This window comes from Muscardinus avellanarius, assembly GCF_963383645.1.
Source record: "Muscardinus avellanarius genome assembly, chromosome: 7".
NCBI lineage: Eukaryota > Metazoa > Chordata > Mammalia > Rodentia > Gliridae > Muscardinus > Muscardinus avellanarius.
The window spans coordinates 64,920,287-64,942,875 of NC_137793.1; the positions used below are offsets into that span (position 1 = coordinate 64,920,287).

The 22,589-nt window shown below is 38.5% G+C and overlaps 1 protein-coding gene across 1 annotated transcript in view; it reads left to right on the forward strand.

The window, feature by feature from the left end:
* ENAH (ENAH actin regulator) overlaps positions 1 to 22,589 on the forward strand; it is a gene marked incomplete at both ends in the record, with an annotated part of 166,385 nt that overhangs the window by 60,416 nt on the left and 83,380 nt on the right. Inside the window, one exon of the mRNA XM_080698912.1 lies at positions 13,449 to 13,614. Coding sequence (XP_080555038.1) covers positions 13,449 to 13,614 — 166 coding nt within the window. The remainder of the gene's footprint in view (positions 1 to 13,448; positions 13,615 to 22,589) is intronic.

Sequence of the window (22,589 nt, forward strand, 5' to 3'; positions counted from 1 at the left end):
CAGGGTCTCACTAAGTTATGGAGGGCCTAATTAAGTAGCTGAGGCTGGCCACAAACCTGTGATCGATCCTCTTGTCTCAGCCTTCCAAGTACTGGGATTATTGAATACCATCACACCCAGCTCATTTGGTATTAAAAAAAAAATTCTCGCTGGGCATGGTGGTGCAGGCTTGTAATCCTCAGGCTTGGGAGGCGGAGACAGGAGGATCGGGCTGGTTTGGAGCCAGCCTTGCTGGTTTAAGAGACCCTGTTTCCAAATAAAATATAAAATAGGTCTGGGAGTATAGTCTGGAGGTAGAAGGGCTTCCAGGAACCCCCCAGTACCACCAAAACAACAACAACAACAACAACAACAACAACAACAACAACAACAACAACAAAAACAAACCAAACAAAAAAAATCCATACATATTACTGATTATTACAAGCATATTTTACTTTATATTATTAAATAGATTTAGTAGCTACTTGGAAGTATTACATTATATCAAATTCATTTTGTCTTTGTACTTCATTGACTATCTTTTTGAGAATTTTGAGTAGTTTTCAGTTGTCACTTTCTGAGTTTTCACTCAGTTTTCACCTTCTGAGATGATAATGTTGTGAACTCTGAGTTTTAAAGTTCTCTAAAGAGCTTGTATTTTGTAATTTTAATTTTTTTATTATTTTGGTTAAAGCAGACAAGTAACTTGTTTGGACACAAACAGCAAATTCTCTCATGGACAGCAGGTCAAATTTTAGTTCAATTCTTTGATTACTTGGAAACAACCCAACACATGCTAATGCTAGTCCAGTGGTCATATAGAGATTTAGGCAGAATTTATATTTTGAATTGTGGTTGCCCTGCTGCCTCTAACTTTTTTTCCTGCTTAAGGTTACTCTTTTCTAGTTGTGATTGATTACCCTGATCTCTCTCTATTTGTCTTGAAGCTAAAAAGGCCGTGGGGTTTCTTTTTGGGAGTTTAATTGTTCCCATGTAGCACAAACTAGGATCAGTATTCAAGATAAACGCTATAAAAGTCAAGGAACTCTCCACATACAATTTTTTTCTTAAAAGAATGACTCTCATGGTCATTTTCTAGTGCCTTCACATTGTTGTTCTATAAATTTTCTCCAGAGTTTATATTTCTTCTGTAATTACAGGGAGCGGGACCCTTTGCTTATATTTTGAGAAAACATAAGGTTGAGATGCTGCAGTACCTTGCTTTAATTTTTCTTTCTTAATCTCATATGGTACTTGTCTTTCTATTGCTCACTCTGTCCACTGAATCATTACTTGAGTAATTAACTAACCTTGCAAATGTAGAAGAAAAAGCAACCTTCCCTCATCCCTGTTTTTACTTCAAGTCTGTCCTAATCTGGCCTTGTCTGGTATCTTGCAGCTAAAATTAGCCACAGTTCATATTTTTAACTTAGCAGGACTTGGAAGTACTTTGGGATGCATTGCCATATAGCTTAATGAAAATAATGTGAGGCAAAAACCTACAGGAAACAGGGGGAGTAATCTATTCAGGTCTAATAAAGATTTAATGGGAGGATTTACTAGGATAGAAAGGTGTTTATTGTCAAGTGTTCCCCCATATTTTTTCCTTCTTTGATCAGTTGTTCATATACATACTTTCTGTGAGCTGTCATATTGTTAATGAGGGTTTAGTTTTTTTGTTTTTTTGTTTTTGAAATTTAGGGTTTGGGGGCAGGATCGAGGGAGTGAAGGAGTGGTATATTAGATATAGCCACACAATAATGTAGTGGCTTAAAACACGTTTATTAGGCCAGGTGTGGTGGCACATACTTATAATCTTAGCATTCTGGAGGCTGAGAAAGGAGGATCAAGCTTCTCTGCCAGCCTCAGCTACTTAGTGAGGCCCTTTGCAACTCAGTGAGACCCTGTTTCAAAATAAAGAATAATAAATAGGTCTGGAGGTGTTCTTGGAGGTAGAATGCCCCTGGGTTCCATCCTTGGCGGGAAGGGACACACACACATTTATTATCACACAGTTCCTGATCCACAGATCAGGAAATGGGGTGCAGCTTAGCTTTGTCTTCTGGCTCAGGGTTTCACAAGTGTAGTCAAGGTGTCAGCCAGGGCTGCAGTCTCAAAGCTATCGCCACTGAGCTCCCTGGATTCATTTGCATGCCAGCTATTGGACTGAGGGTTTCTTCCTGGCAGTTGACCTTGTCAGGTGGGCCAGGGTCTTTTTGTTAAGTTAACCTTGAAAGTAATGCTTCATACCTTTTGGCTTATTCTCTTCAACAAAGGCAAGTAAATCTGAGAGTGAATGCTAGAAGGCATAGAGATCATTAGTAGCCATCTCCTTTTGTAATTGACAGAAGGGGAAGAAGGTATAAAGATTTTAGTTTCTTACAGTATACATTTAAAGAGGAGGCAGAACCACATTGCGTGCATAGTGGTACATACCGGTGATCCCAGTACATGGAAAGCTAAGACAGGAGGATCAAAGGTTTGAGTCCAGTTTCAGCAGTTTAGATTAGACCCTGAATTCAATCCTGTGTACCACAAAGTAAAAGTAAATAAAGGTAAACAAAAGTAAAGGTTACCATCAAAAAGCAATTCAATCTAGGCGCATTGGCACGTACTTGTAATTCCAGCGACTTGGGAAGCTGAGGAGGCGGATCACAAGTTGGAGGCCAGGCTGGGCAACTTACCAAGACCCAGTCTCAAAATTCACAAGGACTAAGGTTGTAGTTCAGTGATAGAATGGCCCTGAATTCAGTCCCCAGTACTGCCAAAAAGAAACAAAGGCAACCCAAAGAGATATCTTAACAGAGGATAGACTAGCAAAGCATCACAAATGAGAACTTTAAATATTCATTATGAGAAATTGGATTTGGTCCAGAAAATGTCATTATCTATGCTTTATTAATACTAATATTAAAAACTTATATTAAAGTTGGGTGTGGTAGCATGTAATCCTAGTATTTGGGAAGATCCCAGGTTAGAGCCTCAGCAAGTAGTGAGACTCTCAGCGACCTAGTGAGACTCCCTCCTTCTCCCCCCCCCTTCTTTTTCCTTTTTGTGGTACTGGGGATGGAACCCAAGGGTGTTCTACCTCTGGGCTACATTATCAGACCTATTTTATATATCTATATATACATACACACATATGCATATATATATATTTTATATATATATATATTTTGAAACAAGGTCTTACTAAGTTGCAGTGGGCCTCATTAAGTTGGTGAGACTGGCTTCAAGCCTGCAGTCCTCCTGTCTCAGCCTCCCAAGTACTGAGATTGCATAAAATAGGTATGGGTGTGTAGCCCAGAGGTAGCATGCCCCCTGTTCAGCCCCCAGCACAACAAAACAAAACATCTTAAGTAAAATGCAACTAAAATAAAATGCATGTGAGATTAATATAGTTTTATTTGGATAAAAACACCTTTGTTAGGTTTCCTAAATATTTAAAGCTATTTGTATGTATTTTTTTTATTGTGGTAGATTATACAGTACATGGAATTTGACATCCTAACCTTTTGAAGTGTACAGCACAGTGACATTGAGTACATTCAAACTGGTGTGCTGCAACTATCACCAGTGTCCTTCTCCAGAAACTTCATCTTTCCAAACTGAAACTCTGTCAATTAAATAATCACTTTATTTTTCTTCCTTCTCTACCCCTGGTACCCACCATTCTACTTTTTGCTTTATATGTATGACTACTCTAGGAACCTCATATAAGTGGAATCATAAAGTATTTGTTCTTTTGCATTTGGCTAATATTTCACTTAGCACAGTGTTCTTAAGGTTCATTCATGTAGCATGTTTCAAAGTTCCTTCCTTCCTTAAGGTTGAATGATGTTCTATTCTGTGTACGTACCACCTTTTATTTATCCACTAATCTCTCAGTGTAAGTTTGGGTTCTTTCCACATTTAGACTATTATGAATAATGCTGCTATAAACATGGATGTGCAAATATTTGAGTTCCTTGTATTGGGACTTGGCCCTGTATTATTTGAGAAGCTGCCTTCCACAGGTGGTCACAAGTATAATGAGCAATTCTGATGAAAAAGAGTAACAGCAGATAAAAGAGAGTTCTAATTTAAAAGTACAAGTGAGAGATACTAAGTTGTTTGACCAAATTATGAATTGATTTTTAGCCTTTGTATGAAAGACCAAACTTTTTATAGAGACTTTTGTCTCAACAACTGGTTTTGAATAATTTACTCTGATACAGCACTTAAGTACTGCTTTTTTTTTTTTTTTTTTTTTTTTTTGCGAGTCTGGGAATGGAACCCTAGGGTCATTCGACTTCTGAACCTCTGAGCTATACCCCTGCCCTATTTTTTATTCTTTATTTTGAAACAGGGTCTCACTAAGTTGCAGAGGGCCATACTAAGTAGCTGAGACTGTCCACAAACTGCAATCCTCTTGGTTCAGCCTCCTGATTTCTGGGATTACAAGCATGCACCACCACGCCTGGCTAAGTACTGCAATTTAAAATCCTGGGCATGTATGAAAGAAATAAACAATTGCACCAGAGTTCTGTGGTCTAGTGACCTTTCATGTTTTCTATAGTAATTCTTGGATTCAGATTATAAGTAATTCCAATGATAGGAAAACTAGAGACAGGAAAGTAACCTTTAGTATAAAGGAAAGATTTCTGCCAACTTTGTATAAATTCAGCAACATCCGGGTATAGTGATGCTCACCTGTAACCTAGGACTTGGCCTCTGAGAAAGGAGGATCAAAGATTTGCCGCTAGTCTCAGCAACTTAGCAAGGCCCTCAGCAATGTAGTGAGATCCTGTTTAAAAAAAAAAAAAATAGGCCTGGGTATAGCTCAGAGGTAAAATGACCCTTGGTTTAATTACTTCATACCAAGTATTTGATTTGGCTATGACTTAGTGATCTCCTACTAAGTGTTAAGCTCTCAGATAATATAACTACTTAGTAGTGTGTACCTCCTGCCCTCTCAGTCTAGTGGGGAGCTACTAGTAAGTAATTACAGCGTCACCCTTTGTTCTCTTTTTTGTTTATTTGAAGGGATTTCTCCTATAGTTTTCGGTTGAAATTTTTATCTTAATTTTCTAGCCAACCTTTTTACACTGAGTTGGATAAAAATAACTGAAAGTATCTTATTATTTTTTATTCTTGTTTTAGTGTGTGATACTGAGGATTGAACTGAGGGACATTCTATTTCTGAGCTACGCTCCCAGCCCTATTTTTTTTTTTTTTTGGCAGTGATTTCTTGGATATGATTCCAAAGGCACACACAACAAAAGAATAAACAAACTTCATAAGAAATAGAAAAATATTGTACATCCAAAGACAATGTAAACAAAATTAAAAGTTACTGATAGAACAGGTTAAAATATTTCCAAATGCTATATCTGAAGGTATATTAATATTCCAAATATAAATCCTAAAAATTAGAACCAAAAAAGCAAACAATAATATTTAGAAATGGGTAAAAGACTAAAATAGATAATGAATTCCCAAAGATTTTATTTTTTTATTTTTTATTTTTTATTTTTATTTTTTGCGGGTCTGGGGATGGAACCAGGGGCATTTGACCTCCGAGCTACACCCCCTGCCCTACTTTTTATTCTTTATTTTGAAACTGGGTCTCACTGAATTGCAGAGGGCCTCACTAAGTAGCTGAGGCTGTCTGCGAACCGTGATCCTCCGGTATCAGCATCCCAAATGCTGGGATTACAAGCGTGCGCCACCACACCCGGCTCCCAAAGATTTTTATATGACCAATAAACACATGAATATCACTCATCTTTATCATAATAAAACTAATCATTAAGGAAATACAAATAAAAACTATAGTGAAATACTACTTCACATTTGTTAGGATGGCTACTTAACATGAATTACCTTGCTCCAGCCCTTTACCTGAGTTTGTTACTATCTTTACTTGTAAAGTGTGTTTCTTGTAAGCAGCAGATGGATGAATTCTGGTTTTTAATCCATTTTGCCACTTTATGTCTTTTTATTGGGGAATTGAAGCCATTTACATTCAGTGTGATTATTGAGAGATAACTTTTAAATCCTAACATGTTAAAATTTTATTTCAGTTTGAAATACTGTTTTTTATTCTTAGTTGTCTGCTGGATGGAAAATCTTGTTTCTCTGGTTCTGGTGTGTATTACCTATTTCTTCTTTGTAGTTAATCTCTTTGAGTATGTTCTCTAGTACTGGCTTTGAAGACATAAATTCCTTCAGTTTCTGTTTTTCATGGAAGCTTCTTATTTCCCTGTCTAATTTGATAGATAGTTTTAAGTTGTTTTCTTTCAGAGTTTGGAATGTGTTTCTCCAAGCCCTTTTGGCTTTCATGACTTGGTTTGGGAAGTCTGGAGTGATTCTAATTTGTTTGCCTCCTAATATCACTTGGCCTTTGTTTTTGTTGCCTTTAAGATTCTCTGCCTGGCTTCTACATTGGTTATTTTGACATTTATGTGGTGTGGGGAACCTTTTCTCTGATCCTGTTTAAAGGGAGTTCTATAAGTTTCCTGGACCTGTATATCGACCTCTTGCTCTATGTTTGGAAAATTTTCTGTTATTTCTTTGAAGAGATTATTGAACTTCTGGAGATCTTTGAATTTCTGTGTTATCAGGTTCTGATATTATGGGGTTTTGGGAGTTCATTGCTGTATTGTTGTTCCTCTTTCCCATGATTTCAGAAGTTTGTACCTTTTCTGGGTTCTTCCCCAGGTCACCACGACTTCACTTAGGGTGCTCTGGATCTTGAGTTTGTTGTAATCTCAGCCACCACTACTGCTTTACTGGGTTGTATCGTAAAGTCTCAGACCCAGGGAGTTAATTCAGGCTGCGCGGAACTGTGGGGGTGTCGGGCTGGGGTTTTCCCATGGGGAGCAGCGACTAGGGTGTGGTATCTTTGCCACCACTACTTCTTCACTGGGTTGGACTGCAAAATCTCAGACCCAGGGAGATTATCAAAGCTGTGCAAGTCCCTGGGGATGCAGTGCTGGGATTTCTCCTGTAGGGGCCGCAATTTCACTTACAGTTATTGTGCGAGCTGATCTGAAGCCGTCGCGGGCATGGTGAACTCACCGCCACTGCTGATAATATGGTGCCGCTGCCACACCCTGGCTGTGAGGCAGGCGTATTTCTTTTCTGTTTTTTTTTTTTTTTGTGGTACTGGGGGTGGAACCCAGAGGCTTTCTACCTTTGGGCTATACTCCCAGACCTTTTTTATATTTCATTTGGAAACAGGGTCTCGCTAAGTTGCTGAAAGCCTCACTAAGTAGCTGAGGCTGGCTTCAAACCCGTGCAATCCTCCTGTCTCAGCCTCCCAAGCGCAGGGATTACAAGCGTGCGCCACCACGCCCGGCTCTTTTCTGGTTTTGAGCTCCATTCTGAGTCCCTGGAAGGCATGATGACCTTGGCCACTGGCGGTTTTAGACGTTCTTTGTGCTGAAAGAACTGCTGAATTACACCCGAATGATCCGCAGACACCCGAATGATCCGCAGCTGCTCACTTCAGCTCCTTGTTTTCCTTTCCTCTCTGGAGCCTGGTGCTGTGAGGCATGATGGCGCTGGTGCGGCTCTGCAATGCGGCTGGTTTCTATTCTGGTCTCTGGTTGTTCTTTTAGTCTTCTTTTTCTCTGTCCCTTGTGTTAACATTTTTTATTTCTCTGTTGATAGTGTTTTCTGGCTATGAAAAGTGCTGATTTTGTGGCAATAGAGATCGAGTGTTAGCAGGACTCGTAACACTGCTTTTCTAGGTTGTCATCTTCCCGGAAGTCCTCCCCCCCCCCCTTTTTTTTGGTGGTACTGGGGTTCCTGGAAGCCCTTCTACTCCGAGCTACACTCCCAGACCTATTTTTACATTTTTATTTGGAAACAGGGTCTCCTAAGGCAGCGCGCGGCTGGCTTTGAACCTGTGCGATCATCCTGTCTCTGCCTTCCAAGCACGGGGATTACAAGCGTGCGCCACCATGCCCGGCATGTCCTCCCTATTTTTTAAATTATAATTTTTATTTATTTTTTGGTGGTATTGTTGGAGTGAGTCCTTAGCTCAGGAACTCAGGATCTTCAGGGTCCTTGGCTAACGTGACAGAAAAGAATTTCAGCACATGCCAGTTAGAGACATGGATAGAGGTTTATTTGGGGAAAAGGGAAGAAAGTACACATTCAGGAGAGAATGTGGGCTACCTGAAGATGAGGAAGGCATTTTGGGGAGTTCAGAGTTCTCTTCTTTTAGGAGACTTTCATAAGGGGAAGGCTAGAGAAGATATGTGAGGATGAGCTCAGTCCGGTAGTCCCAAGGCAATTTATGGTGGGCAGTTGGTCTGGTCAGTCTTAGGGTGGATGAACTCAGTCCAGACTTGTAAGTGTAGACTTCAAAAGGACTGACTGCTTTGAATCCCATATCTACCTCTTCCTATAGGATGACCTTGGTCAAAATAATTCACCGGTCTCAACTTCCTGTCTCTAAAATGGGAATATTAACCAAATCAAGTTGTTGAAGAGTGAAGTGAGGCTCTACCTGTTGGTCTGGTGGTCTGGTCAGCCTTAGGGTCTTCAGGCTGATTGGGGTCCTCATTAGCTGATTGACGGATAAGCTGGAATATCCTAAATTATAGGTTTCTTGGGAACTCTAAGTTAACTCTCGAATCTACAGGTTTTGCAGGAATTTTGGGAGAGTCAAGCCTAAGGAAAGAGAACTGGTTTGTGAACTAGTGGCTGAAGCACTTCAGCTCCAGGTTTTTACATTAAAGTTATATTTTACTTTTCCTTCCTGTCGGTCTCCTTTCTATCTACTTATTCCTTCTATCCTACATCAGTATTGGGAATGGAACCCAGGGGCATTCTTTCTCTGAGCCCTATTTTTTATTCTTTATTTTTCAAAGAGTCTTACTAAGTTGCAGAGGCCTCACTAAGTAGCTGAGGCTGGCCACATACCTACAATCCTCCTGTCTCAGCCTCTCATGTACTGGGATGACAGTTTTTTTTTTTTTTTTTTTTTACTTTTTTTTTTTTGTGTGTGGGGGTTTGGGGATTGAACCCAGGGGTATTTGACCTCAGAGCTACACCCCCCTGCCCTATTTTTTATTTTTCATTTTGAAATAGGGTCTCACTAAGTTGCAGAGGGCCTCACTAAGTAGCTGAGGCTGTCCCGAACTTTGATCCTCCAGTCTCAGCCTCCTGGATGCTGGGATTACAAGTGTGCGCCACCATGCCCGGCTTTTCTTTTCTTTTCTTTTCTTTTTTTTTTTTTTTAACTTTTGAAACAAGGTTTTGCTAAATTGGTGAGGCTGTCCTTGAGTTTGTGATTCTCCTGTCTTAGCCTCACAAGTACTGGGATTATAAGTGTGCACCACCATACTCGATTGGCTAATAGATTTTATAGTTTTTGTAGCTTCCTATAATGTACTAACCTCATAATCATGTAACAAAACAGAGTAGTTAAAAAATAGCGGAATTATAGCTGCTAGTCCACTATATGATTTAATCATGTTGTATTTATATATTCTTTGTGCATGTATGTCAGTATCTGTAGCTTAATACCTAAAATGGTCCTTAGAAGCCAGGCAGGGTGGTGTGTGCCTATAATCCCAGGACTTGGAAGGCTGAGGCAGAAGGATTGCAGGTTCAAAGCCAGTTTCAGTGACTCAGTAAGATCCTGTTTCAAAATAAAAATAAAATAAGGCTTGGGGTATAGTTCAGAGGTAGAAAACCCTGTATTTAATTCTCGGTACCACCACTGCCACCCAAAAAAAAAAAAAAATTATGTTTGCTCCTTATTCTTTGAAAAAGTTTGAGATTCTGTTTGAAGGAAACCTTCCCTGGAGTATTAATTTCATGAAGGTTTTTTTTTTGGAGGGGGGTGGTACTGGGGTTCCTGGAAACCCTTCTACTTCCAGGCTACCCTCCCAAACCTACTTTTTATATTTTTATTTGGAAACAGGGTCTCCTAAGCCAGCACGGCTGGCTTCACGATCCTCCTGTCTCCGCCTCCCAAGCACGGGGATTACAAGCGTGTGCCACCATGCCCAGCTAGAGTCATCTTTTAAAAATGTAAGCCAGCTAGGTGTGGTGGCTCACGCTTGTAATCCTAGTATTTGGGAGGCTGAGACAGGTGGATCATTGGTTTTCAGCTAGCCTCAGCTACTTATTGAGGCCCTCCACAACTTAGCGATACTCTCTTTCAAGATAAAGAATAAAAGTAGGGCTGAGGGGGATGTAGCTCAAAGGAATGCCCCTGTTCAATCCCCAGAACCACAAAAAAAAAAAAAAAAAAAAAAAAGTAAGCCATTCTCTGCTTAAAGCCTTCCAGTGGCTTCTTAGTATTCTTGGAATAAAATGCAACTCCTTCCGCAGCATTTCCTCCACAGAGAATCTAGCTTGTTGAGAAATTACAAGAACTCAGAGGAGAGAGCAATGAATTCTTGCTTTGGGGACCCCAGAAAGACTTAATAAAATGAATAGTGTTTGATCCTGGTCTTGATAAGGAAGATTTTGCCAGATGAACTTATGTACTGAGCAAGCATTAAAGGGTACCTACTTGTGCTAGGCACTGTCATATTCGTATTTTCCTTGGTAAGTAATGAGCATAAGTGGTGTTTGTGTGTGGATTTTTGTTTCCCTTTGCTGGGAAATGGGATTCAGAGCCTCAGGAATGCAGGATAACTGCTCCATCCTCAGTTCCGTAAGTGGTGTCAGTGAAAGGAAGTTGCTATTTGTTAAAAACAGCTTCATTGTAATATCAAGAAATAGTACATATAAGAGTAGCCAAATAGTCCTTAGTCTTCTTAAATACCAGAAAACAGTTTATTCACTGGTACCTATGAGAACAGATTTGCCAGGCGTACTCTACTATTATGTACATCTGCTCAGGGAATTTGACTATATTCAAAAATGAATTATCTGACAAAGCTACAAAATTATAATGCACTGTCATGGTTTTTAGATTCTTTTTTAACCAGCAGACTCTAGCTTTCTAATGCCATATTTTATTGAAAAATACCATTGAAGATAGATGAGGTATAATCAACAAGAAATGCAGTTTTGTTTGTAACTAATTAATCTGTTTCATATTGCTTTACTAACAAAATAATGAAGACTGACAAGTTTTCAGTTTGAGGTTTGTTAATTGTACAGTGTGATATGGATATTCTTTCACACCCCAGCCTTATTTTATTTTTTATATTGAAGCAGAGTCTTGCTAATTTGCTTGAAGTTGGCCTTGAACCTTCATGAGATACTTAGGAGCATTTTCAGTGACTATTGCTTAAGCCTGAGAAGCATCACAAGGCATATTTTTGTGGAAGTTGTGTTATTTTAATTGGGTAGTAGTGTGCATAGAATTATTAATTATAAATTAGGCCAATTCCATATTAAGCAACAGGTTTGAGGTAGAACAAAAGTTTTAAAAACAGGTAGAAAGAAGACATAAAGGAAGTAGACATATACAATTTTAATTTATAAGTTCTGTGTACTTTTCCAGGTATGTCACTCTCTTAAGCCACTTTCTCCCAGGCCTATCTTTCCCAAATTAATGTGCCTGCTCCTGATGTTTACTCTTGGCATCTGATTAAAAACAAAACAAACAGCTAGGTGCGGTGGCGCATGTCTGCAGTCCCAGTATTTGGGAAGCTAAGACAGGAAGGTCACAGGTTAGTGACCAGTCTGAGCAGTCTAGTGGACCTTCAACAACTTAGTGATATTCTGTTTCAAAATATAAAGTAAAATAGGGCTGGTACTGGGATTTACTCCCAGGGCATTATTCCTCTGAGCTACACTTCAGCCCTGTTTTTTTTTTTTTTTTTTTTTTTAATTTGGAAACAGTTCTGCTAAGTAGCTGAGGGTCTGGACAAATTTCTGAGGCTATTTGCAAACCTTCAGTCCTCTTGTCTTAGCCTTCCACTTTCTGAGATTACAGGTGTGGGTTACCACACCTGGCTTTGACTCTTCCTTTATTTATTTATTTTTTGTGGTACTGGGGTGGAAGCCAGGGTCTTTTCTACCTCCAGGCTATACTCACAGACCTATTTTATACTTGATTTGGAAACAGGGTCTCACTAAATTGCCGAGAGCCTCACTAAGTAGCTGAGGCTGGCTTCGAACCTGTGTGAGCCTCCCAGGTGCTGGGATTACAAGTGTGCACCACCATGCCCGGTTTGGCTCTTCTTTTAAAGGAAACTTGGTGAAAGGTGGGTGTGGGAAGGTGTATTAAGATAACATCTATCCAGTGATCACAAAGTTATGGCTGGTCATTTTCTAGATCTGTGATGTGGTCTTCCAATGTCTGATCAATAGATCATACTGCAAAGTATCCGATTACAAATTTCTTAAGATTTTGTGTCTCTCTAAACTATTTATCCCAGCTGAGGGGAGTTAATTAACAGTACACAACAAATGAGTGAATTTTTGCTTTATATTAAGAGTGACAGATTTCCCAAGAATTTGGGAGTGATAGGCCTGGGAGAAAGAGTGGCTTAAGAGAGTGACATTGCCTGGAAAAGTATGCAGAACTTATACATTAAAATTTTATGTTTGTCTCCTTCCTTTCTTTCTACCTGTTTTTAAAACTTCTGTACGACTTCAAACCTGTTGCTTAATATGAAATTGGCCTCATCTTTTTTTTTTTTTTTGGTGGTACTGGGGTTCCTGGAAACCCTTCTACCTCCAGGCTACATTCCCAGACCTATTTTCATACGTTTTTATTTGGAAACAGGGTCTCTTAAGCCAGCACTCTGGCTTCAAACCTGCGTGATCCTCCTGTCTCCGCCTCCCAAGCGTGGGGATTACAAGTGTGCGCCGCCATACCCAGCAGGCGTCATTTTTTTATTTTCTTTATTTGTATATCTCATTGTATTTGGTAACAAATAATTGATGAATGAAGCTAAGCCTTAAATAACTGGTTCTTTCAAACTCTTTACATTAGTAGTAGTATCCTTAGATATCTTCTCATTTTACTTTTATAGTTTTAAATGAAAAAAAAATTATTGCAGCATAGTCTGTTAACTAGCCTAAAGGGAAAGAAACAAGGATTTATTCACTTTGTTGTCCATTGATTGTTAGTGGTATCTCCCCACTGTAAAGATAATTTTGTCAACAAAAAAGTGTAATTGCAGGCCAGAAATGTAAGAAGCATATGTGCAATTAAACTGATTAATTTATGCCTGTAGTTGTCTTCAGTTTTGTGTTAGATATTTATATGTAGAAAAAGCCATTTCCTGTATTGCTTGTCTGTGTGCTCTTTTGTGGGTCCTCATCTCCTTTCATTCTTCCTTTTCATCCTTCATCTCATCCCTTTCTCTACTTCATGCTTTTGTCTTTCCCATTAGATTCTACCCATAGGGGCAGGAAGCCTCTGTCTTGTTCATTGCTGTTTCTAGCACCCAGTAACAGCAATAACTACTGATTGACTGTTAGGTTAGCCAACCCTCACTTATATGGTTTGTGGGATACCTAGTATATCTTAAGTTTGAATATTTTATTTTTTACAGTGAACAGAGTATCTGTCAGGCAAGAGCTGCTGTGATGGTTTATGATGATGCCAATAAGAAGTGGGTGCCAGCTGGTGGCTCAACTGGGTTCAGCAGAGTTCATATATATCATCATACAGGCAACAACACATTCAGAGTGGTGGGCAGGAAGATTCAGGACCATCAGGTAAGGGTCTGTTAAAAATTTTATTTAAAGATGGTCTAATATAAAAAAGTACTGTGTATATTTGATAAAATGAAAGTTCTTGAGAAACTGTCAGAATAATCTTTGTGAGAAAAAATGGAGGTAGATATGCCTTCACACCCTTTCTCCTTTTTATGAAGCCTAAATTAATTAATTCATTAATTAATACAGTATTGGGATTGAACTCAGAGGCATTCTATCTTCCCACCCCCAGCCCTATTTTTTATTCTTTATTTTGAAACAGGTCTCACTAAGTGGCTGAGGGTTTCACTAAGTAACTGACTCTAGCCTTAAACCTGTGAGCCTTCTGCTCAGCTCCTCAAGTATTGGGATTACAAGCATGCATCACTAGGCCTGGCTTATGAAGCCTAAATTTAGATGAAGATTTAGACCTAATTATATAAAAATATAAATATAAAATTTTCTGTATAAATCTTCGTTAGGTCTTCTGGCCTTCCAATAAGCTGGTTTTTGTAATCTAATCTAGAAGTCAAACAAACAAATGAAATACTACTGAAGGAGCGGATTGTGTGTTTATGGAATTCATTTCCCACCCATCCAAAGTGTGAGATATAGGACTAGAGAAGGGAGTTGAAGATATAATTAAAAAAATAATGTTATACTCATTTATGATAGAAAAATGGTAAGTATTAGGTGAGGTTACTGGAATAGTTAGGCATTTGCGATTTATATCTGAGATGACAGCTAAGCTTTTGCTTAAACTCTGTTTTAAAAAAATAACTGGATTATTTGTTTGATTTCTTGGTCACTAACATGAGAAGCAATAGACAGGAAAAGGTAGAAAGAGTATTGCTAGCATTAACTTATACTAACAACAGCAAGATCTTTTTTAAATTGTGTTTTTATAGAATACTTTTGGAAAAAATATTTTCCAAAGGCATTGGAGTAAACTGATGTTAAAACTGTTCATGCACATTTTCTTCTTCAGTGAGCAGCTGACCTCTTGTTAAATAAAGGTCGGCTGCTCGGTTTCCATTAGCATAGTCAGTGTCTTAACAGATGTGGCATACCCTGGGATTTAGGATGGAGATTATGGACTGGAATAGTTAGGCCTTTGTAATTCATACCTGAGATGTTGCATTTCAGTTTGTTATATATGCATGTAGGATCTGTGGGCCTGTGTGAAGTTTTGCTGTAAAACTGAGAGCCATGCAAAAAGCTGGAAATCCATACCATCACAAGGAAGACTAAGAGAAATCTAATCAGGATAGAGAGGTGGAGGAGTTTGTTTCTGTCTGAGCTGATTTGGGAGTTTTCCTGAGAAGTGCAGACTCCAGCTTCACTTACACAACTCTGGCCAAGAAATTATTAACAAACATAGGTTCCAGGCCAGTGAAACTCTTGGGACTCTGATAAAACAACAAACCTCAGTGCCCCTCTGGAGAGAAACGTTCACAGTCTTTTAGTCAGTTTATAGAAAGCAACTCGTTGAATTTACCAAATGTACTGATATTATACACATTTTCTCAGCCTGCCCCTCCCTTCTTCCATCTCTGGATACTTTTATTTCTCCTTACTGGACCCCCCCTTGTGCTCCAGCTTTTCTGTAAAGTCTTTGTTGCATGCTTCCTCCTGGTCTCCCCAAACACAGACCCCTTCTCCGCCCAAGTTATGCTGAGTGCTTTATTTCTCCCCTTGTCTTTCTTCCATCAGGGTGGTTCAGGGAGGAGGTAGGCCAGAGAATACTGCCTGTGGTGCTATTCTATGGGGAAAAAGGAAAACTCATAATTAAAACTTTGTAGCAATTGTGCTAAGCATTATGAACTAATAGCTATAAAATGTATACATTTGTGAATTGGTCATGTTAGTACTATTGAACAGTCTTAAAAGTATGTTGATAGAAAATTTAATATTTAAAAACAATCAGACATTTGCTTAAGCCAGGGAATTTTTATAAGAAACACTAAAAATTTTATTCATAAGAGAATTAAACTATACCATGACTCATTGACAAATAGTTTTTCTTAAAATGTTTGGAATTCACAATCATGCTTCTAAATAATTTATGACAGGAGATGAAGTCATTATAAAGATAAATATTTAGGAAATAAGAAAATACTTTACTACATTTGGGATATTAAGATATCATTAGATGGTCACAATTTAACTGTACAAAGTACGGGAGGGGGGAAATAATGAACTTCACTCAGAAGAAGAAAATGCCCCAAAGAAATTAATTTAATAAATAGACTAACACAAAAGCTGCATCATTAAGCTAGGCAAACTGTCAGAATAAAAAAGAAAAGGTACAAATAAACAATATTAGGAATAAAAAATATTACAGTTTCAGGAAAGAAGTAAAAGTTGTAACTGAATATAATACAAAGCTTTCACCAATAACCATTTTGTATAAAAAAATTTTTTCTGAAACTGACAGAAAATTAGAAAAATATAACTTCATAAAATGAATCAGTAACTAGTAATCTACCACCAGAATTGTGTGCATGTGTTGGCAGGGCATTGGGGATTGAAACCCTCATTCCTGATTTTTATTTTAAATAGGGCCTAAGTTATGGAAAGCCTTGCTAAATTGCTGAGGCTGGCCAGCCTCCCAAATAGTGACATAGACATATGGCACTATACCTGGTATTTCGCCCAGAATTTAAAGAAGGATGCAGGGGTGTCCAGAGCATTTACAAATGAAAATTTAAAACTTTGGTGTATTACCTGTTTTATATAATATTTTAGAGAATATATTTATATTCATTATAGAAAAATATTTTTAAAGCCAGTATAATTTTAGAGGAAAATTATAAGCCATTCTCAACTATGAGTATACTTGTAGATATAAAAGTTCTCATTAAAATACTCATAAAGGAGCCGGGTGTGGTGGCACATGCTTATATTCCCAGCACTTGGGAGGATGAGACAGGAGGATCATGGTTCACAGACAGTCTCAGTTGCTTAGTGAGGCCCTTTACAAATCAGAAAGACCCTGTTTCAAAATAAAGAATAAAAAAATAGGGCTGGGGGTATAGCTCAGAGGTAGAATGCCTTTGGGTCCCATCCCCAGTACCGGAAAAAACAAAAACAAAAACAAACCAAAAATCCTCATAAAGTATTTGTATGAACGAAAGAAAAGAGCTGGTAATTCCAGTACTTGGTGGCTGAGACAGGAGGACCACAGGTTGGAAAAAAGCCTCAATAATGACAAGACTCTCAGCAACCTAGGAGAGTCTCAAATAAAAAGGGCTGGGGATGTATTTCAGAGGTAGAATGCCCCTGGATTCCACTCCCAGTACCAAAAACAAAAGAAGGAAAAGAACCGCTTGGAACAAATTTGGCTTATCTCTTGTACATAGTGTCTTATCCTTACAATAATATAAGAATAGCTTAATATTAGATAACTTAATGATGTAAGTACCAGGAGAAAACCTGTAAGATAGATTCAGGGAAGCATTTGATAAAATTTAAACCAATACTTAATTCTTAGCACATTAAGCATAAGAGTGGATTTTCTTAAGCTACATAATGGAAGCTTATAGCAAGTATCTCACTGGATGGTAGCATTGAGAACATTTCCATTAAATTTGCTTTTTTATTAATATAATATTTATTTACTTCACATTTACATTGTAAGATATTTCAGGTATTCTGGAGGTGACTTAAAATATACAGGAGGATTGTATAGGTTATATATAAGTACTATGTACATATAGCCTTTGCAGTCATACATACATATAAGGGGCTTGATCATCCACATATTTGAGTATCTGCAGGATCATGTGTTATGGTCCTCTAACCAATCCTCACAGATACCAAACAAGAACTATATATGGCTTATGTTCATTTGATGCTTTAAAGATATTGTTCCATTGTCTTTTGGCTTACATTATTTATAAAATATCTTCCTTTTTTTCTCTTTTTAAATTTTTTTTAATTGGTGCATTGTAATCATATATCACATTGGAGTACAAGACTTGAGAGGATATACAAGCACACATCATCCAATTAGCCCTCATTCAGACCCCATCCCATTCCCTCCCCTTCTCTCATCCCATGCTTGTTTGGTGATTAACTTTGATACATTTGTTTATGCACCTCCTTCATTTTAAAGAGGCTCCATCCTCCCCTATTCCATACCCTCTGATTGGTCACCTTAGTTGCTTCACTATAGGGCCCTTTCTATAGCTCAACCTCTTCCTGTTGCCCCTTTCCTCCTAGTTTTTGCTGATTAGGGGAAGCATCTGATTTTTATTTTCTGCGCTATTTCTCTGTGCATGCCACGTTGCAAGTACCGATCCCACTCTTGACGGCCCCAGTAGTGGCCTGGCTACCCGGTGGACTGATCCAGACCTCACCGGCTCAAGCAGCGGCCTTGCCTCATGGGAGGCCCCAATTCTGGTCTTGTTGGCCCCAACACCAGCCTAACCCCTCGGCTGGCTCTGATCCCGGCCTCAGAGGCCCCAGTAGCGGCCTTGCCTCACGGCAGGCTCCGATGCCGGCCATTGGCCCTGGCACCGGCCTAACCCCTCGGCAGGCTCCGATCCTGGCCTCGGAGGCCCCAGCACCGGCCTTGCCTCATGGCACGCTCCAGTGACGGCCTCGCTGGCCCCGGCATCGGCCTAACCCCTCGGCAGGCTCCGATCCAGCCTCAGAGGTCCATTAAATTTGTAAGTTGAGGATTTTAGCCCTAATCACTTTTCATTTAGTGTTGCAGAGAATGTTCTAGCTAACCTTGCAGTATAAAGAAGAAGAAATAGAAGCTGTAAGGATTGGAAAGGAAGAAACAACTGGCCTTATTCACCAGTGATATATTGTCCACATAAAAAAAAATCCTGACCATAGCCGGGCGTGGTGGTGCACGCTTGTAATCCCAGCATTCGGGAGGTTGAGACTGGAGGATCACGGTTTGTGGACAGCCTCAGCTACTCAGTGAGGCCCTCTGCAACTTAGTGAGACCCTGTTTCAAAATAAAGAATAAAATAGTAGGGCAGGGGATGTAGCTTGGAGGTCAAATGCCCCTGGGTTCCACCCCCAGACTTGCAAAACAAAACAAAACAACAAAAAATTCTGACCACCTTCAGATAAACTATTAAAGTTAACAGATTATCCAACAAGGTGGCTAATGCAAGATGAGTATTTAAAAATCAGTAATATTTTTATGTAACCAGCAATAAACAGAAAATAGGGACTCTTATACATTATTGGTGGGATTGCAAATTAGTGTAGTCGGTATGGAGATGAGTGTGGAGATTCCTCAGGAAACTGAGAATGGATCCATCATAAGATCCAGTTATACCTCTCCTGGGTATCTTTACAAAGGGAGTGAAATCAGAATATTATAGTGATACATACTTGTCCACGTTTATGGCAGCACAATTCACAATAGCCAAATTATGGAACCAATCTAGGTGTTCATCACCAAATGAATGTATTACAAAATTATGGGTTATACATACAGTAGAATTCTGCTCAGCCATAAAAAAGAACAAAATTATGCCACTTGCAGGAAAATAGATGGATCTGGAGAACATGTTAAGTGAGATTAACTAGTCACAGAAAGGGAAGGGTCATGTGTTTTCTCTCAAATATAGAAGCTAGAGAGTAATTCAAATACCAGAGGGATTTTAGATAATGGAGAAAAATCCCCAGGGGAGCAATTGAAGGGATCTGGGAGAGGGGAGGAAGGGAGAATTAATGAAGAAAATGTTACATGCCTATGTGAAGTTACCGGTGCCAATCTCAATATCATATATGAGGAAAGGACAGAGTGGGGAGTGTGTGTGTGTGTGTGTGTGTGTGTGTGTGTGTGTGTGTGTCTCACCAAGGGCCATGTGCATGTATGTCCCTGTCACTCTGAACTACATAATGATGTGAGACCACAATGCATTAATAAAAGTGTGTATATAAAAAATAGTCTTATAAAGATACTGTTTAAAGCAATAAATGATAATATACCCAAGAATAAATCCAATCAATAGTTTGTTTCTTCTCATCCTAGGGTACATTGGTGCATATCTTAATGGTTTACAGTTTGTTTCAAGTAGAAACACCTTGTTTCAATTGATTAAAGATCTAAATTTACTGTAGTAATCATTGCTTAAAAATTGCTCACTATTGTAAAATTGAATATGTTCAATCTCTCCATTCTCTTTTCCTGCTTAACATTTATTAAGTACCTGCTACATTCTAGTTGCTATGCTTAGTTGTTATATAGATAATAAGGTTTCTGACCTTGAAAGAAATACACAGTGAAGAATGTGGATGGTAAGCTTATAAGCAAAGAAGTACTGTTAAATATTTTAGTTGTGATCAATATAAATTGTAGCACAGCAAGGGCACAAAATAATCGCCAGTGTGTTGTGAAGATAGGTAAAGGGGGGTCATAGGTGACCTTGTAGGCAAGCGTGATATTGAGCCATGTCACAAGAAGAAGTAGGTATTTCCTGCACTGTTTACTTTGTTGTGGTCAGGATAAAATGGCTGGGCAGGTGTAGGATGGCACACACTACCAATCCATACTCAGGCTCCCTGGATCTGCAGCACAGAGCTTAGGCTTAGGCTTAGGCTTACCATAAAGTCCAAGCCTGACAGCATGCTTCATGCATATCCAATAAGCAGTTATCACTAAGTGAAAATGTAGGCTTCCCTTTCATTTTTAAGGATTGTTTATAGTATTATCTCTCCTCAAAGGTAAGATGAACAAAAGAGTTGATTCACATTAAACTATTTTATAGAGGGGAAAAATCATTTACCTAATATAATTTTGATTATAGAAATAATTTTCCTCAGTTTTTTCTCATAGTCTGTTAGAGAACAAAACAATCATGGAATATCTCCTCTCGTCTGCCATTTTTAAGCTATTTGCCAAACAAGGGTATAAATTTTCTTTAAAATGGGAATTATAGCCAGGCATGGTGGTGCATGCTTATAATCCCAGCATTTGGGAGGCTGAGACAGGAGGATTATGGTTCGTGGCCAGGCTCACCCACTTAGTGAGGCCCTCTGCAATTTAGTGAGACCCTGTTTCAAAAGAAATAAGGTAGGAAGTTTGCTTGAAGGTAGAATGCCCCTGAGTTCCATCCCCAGTACTGGGGGAAAAAAAGATTTATAATTTTCTAATAAAGTTAAATTCTACTAATTTTGGTTTCTAGTAGCTAAGGATTTGTGACACCACCTCAGTAATTATCAAAATCACATGATAAGAGGTCAGCATATTTGGGAGTTGTTATTGGGGATAGAACGCAGGGGCATTCTGCCTCTGAGCTACATCCCCAGACCCTTCCCCCTCTTTTTTTGAAACAAGGCCTAAGTTGCTGAGGCTGCAATTCTCGCCTTATCCTCCCAATTACTAGAATTATAGGTATGCACCACCATACCAGGCTATATATATTTTTTGTTTGGGTTAAATATATCTAAAGTTAAAATTTGCCAGGTGTGGTGTTGCATACCTGTAATCCCAGTACTTGAGAGGATGGCATAGGAGGATCACAAGTTCAAGACCAGAGTGTGTAACTTAGACCTTGTCTCAAAAGTACAAAGGTCTGAGGATGTAGCTTAGTGATAGAATGCCCCTGGGTTCAATCTCTAATATACCCCTTCCCCACAAAATACATAAAACAATAAAATTTAACTTAACTTACCATCTTAATCATCTTAAAGATGCAGCTCAGTGATGGTAAGTACATTAACACTGTTGTACAACCATCACCACCAGCACCTCCAGACTGGTTTTTATTACTCCAAACTGAACTTGTATATCTGTTAAGCAGTAATAATCTAATTCCCTCCTCCCGGCCTCTAGTAACTACTATTCTTTCTATCTCTGTGAATTTAACTATTCTACATATTTAATTAATATAAGTGTAATCACACTGTATTTGTCTTTTTATGTCTGGCTTATTTTACTTAGCATGATGTTTCACTAGGTTATGACTTTAAAAGTAAATTTAAAAAAGTAATTTACGTAGAGCTTTTCTCTGAGAACTAAACAAATGAACAGAATATTAAAGAGAAAAAAATAGTAAAAAGTTGAAAAACAAACTTTTCTGGCATGAAGAATTACTGGTCCATAATCTGAGAGAATAAAAAGCCAGAGAAAGTGAACCCAGCTTTGGATTTCTGTTTACCTAAAGGCATGTGTAAGTTTTGAAAAGAGGAACTGACAAGCTGAGCAGAGCTTCTGGAAGATTTACATGTGGGACATATATTAAAAACAATTAGAGTTTAGTGCCGAGTAGTGAAAAGGGTTCATTTTAGAATTCTCCTGGGTCATGATTTGGTATCCAAAAACACCTTTCTGGAGAAGTTTGATTTAGAGTTAGATTGGCTTTTATTGAAACTGAAACCCAGGCTCTAATTATTTTAATCACTGTTTAGATTAAGACAGTTTAAATTTGTTAGTTTCCTTAACTACTTGCGAGAAGGAAATGGAAATCTCTCTGGAAAAAAATTTAATATCATTGTGGCTCTCAAATTTTCCAACTTGGCCTTACCCCATATCTGGCAATTAAAATAACCAAGAATATAAGGAGACATAAAGAACAGTAATAGAACAGACACACACGGGGATCCAGCTAATGGAGTTATCAGATATGCCTGGTATGAACAATTCAGTGTAGATGATTTTTATGATAAATTAGAAATGATTGAATGGAATTAGTGAACTGGAATATAGGTCAAAAGAAAATATATTGAAGGTGAAATAGCTGAGAAAGAAGGTTGGACATTTAAAAAAGAGCTTAAGAGACATAGGGAACACAGAGAGTAAGTATGATATATGTGTAGAATCCCAAGAGGAGAGAATGGGGCAGAAGCAGTAATTGAAAACGGTGAACAGTTTTCAAAGTGCTAAAAGAACATCTACTTGGAAATGCTCTAAACAAGTGTGATGAACACAAAACCATATATAAATTCATTATAGTAAAATAACTACAAACTTAATATAAGCTTTAAACTCTTAAAATTAACTGTGAAAGAGAGAGGGTTTCTAA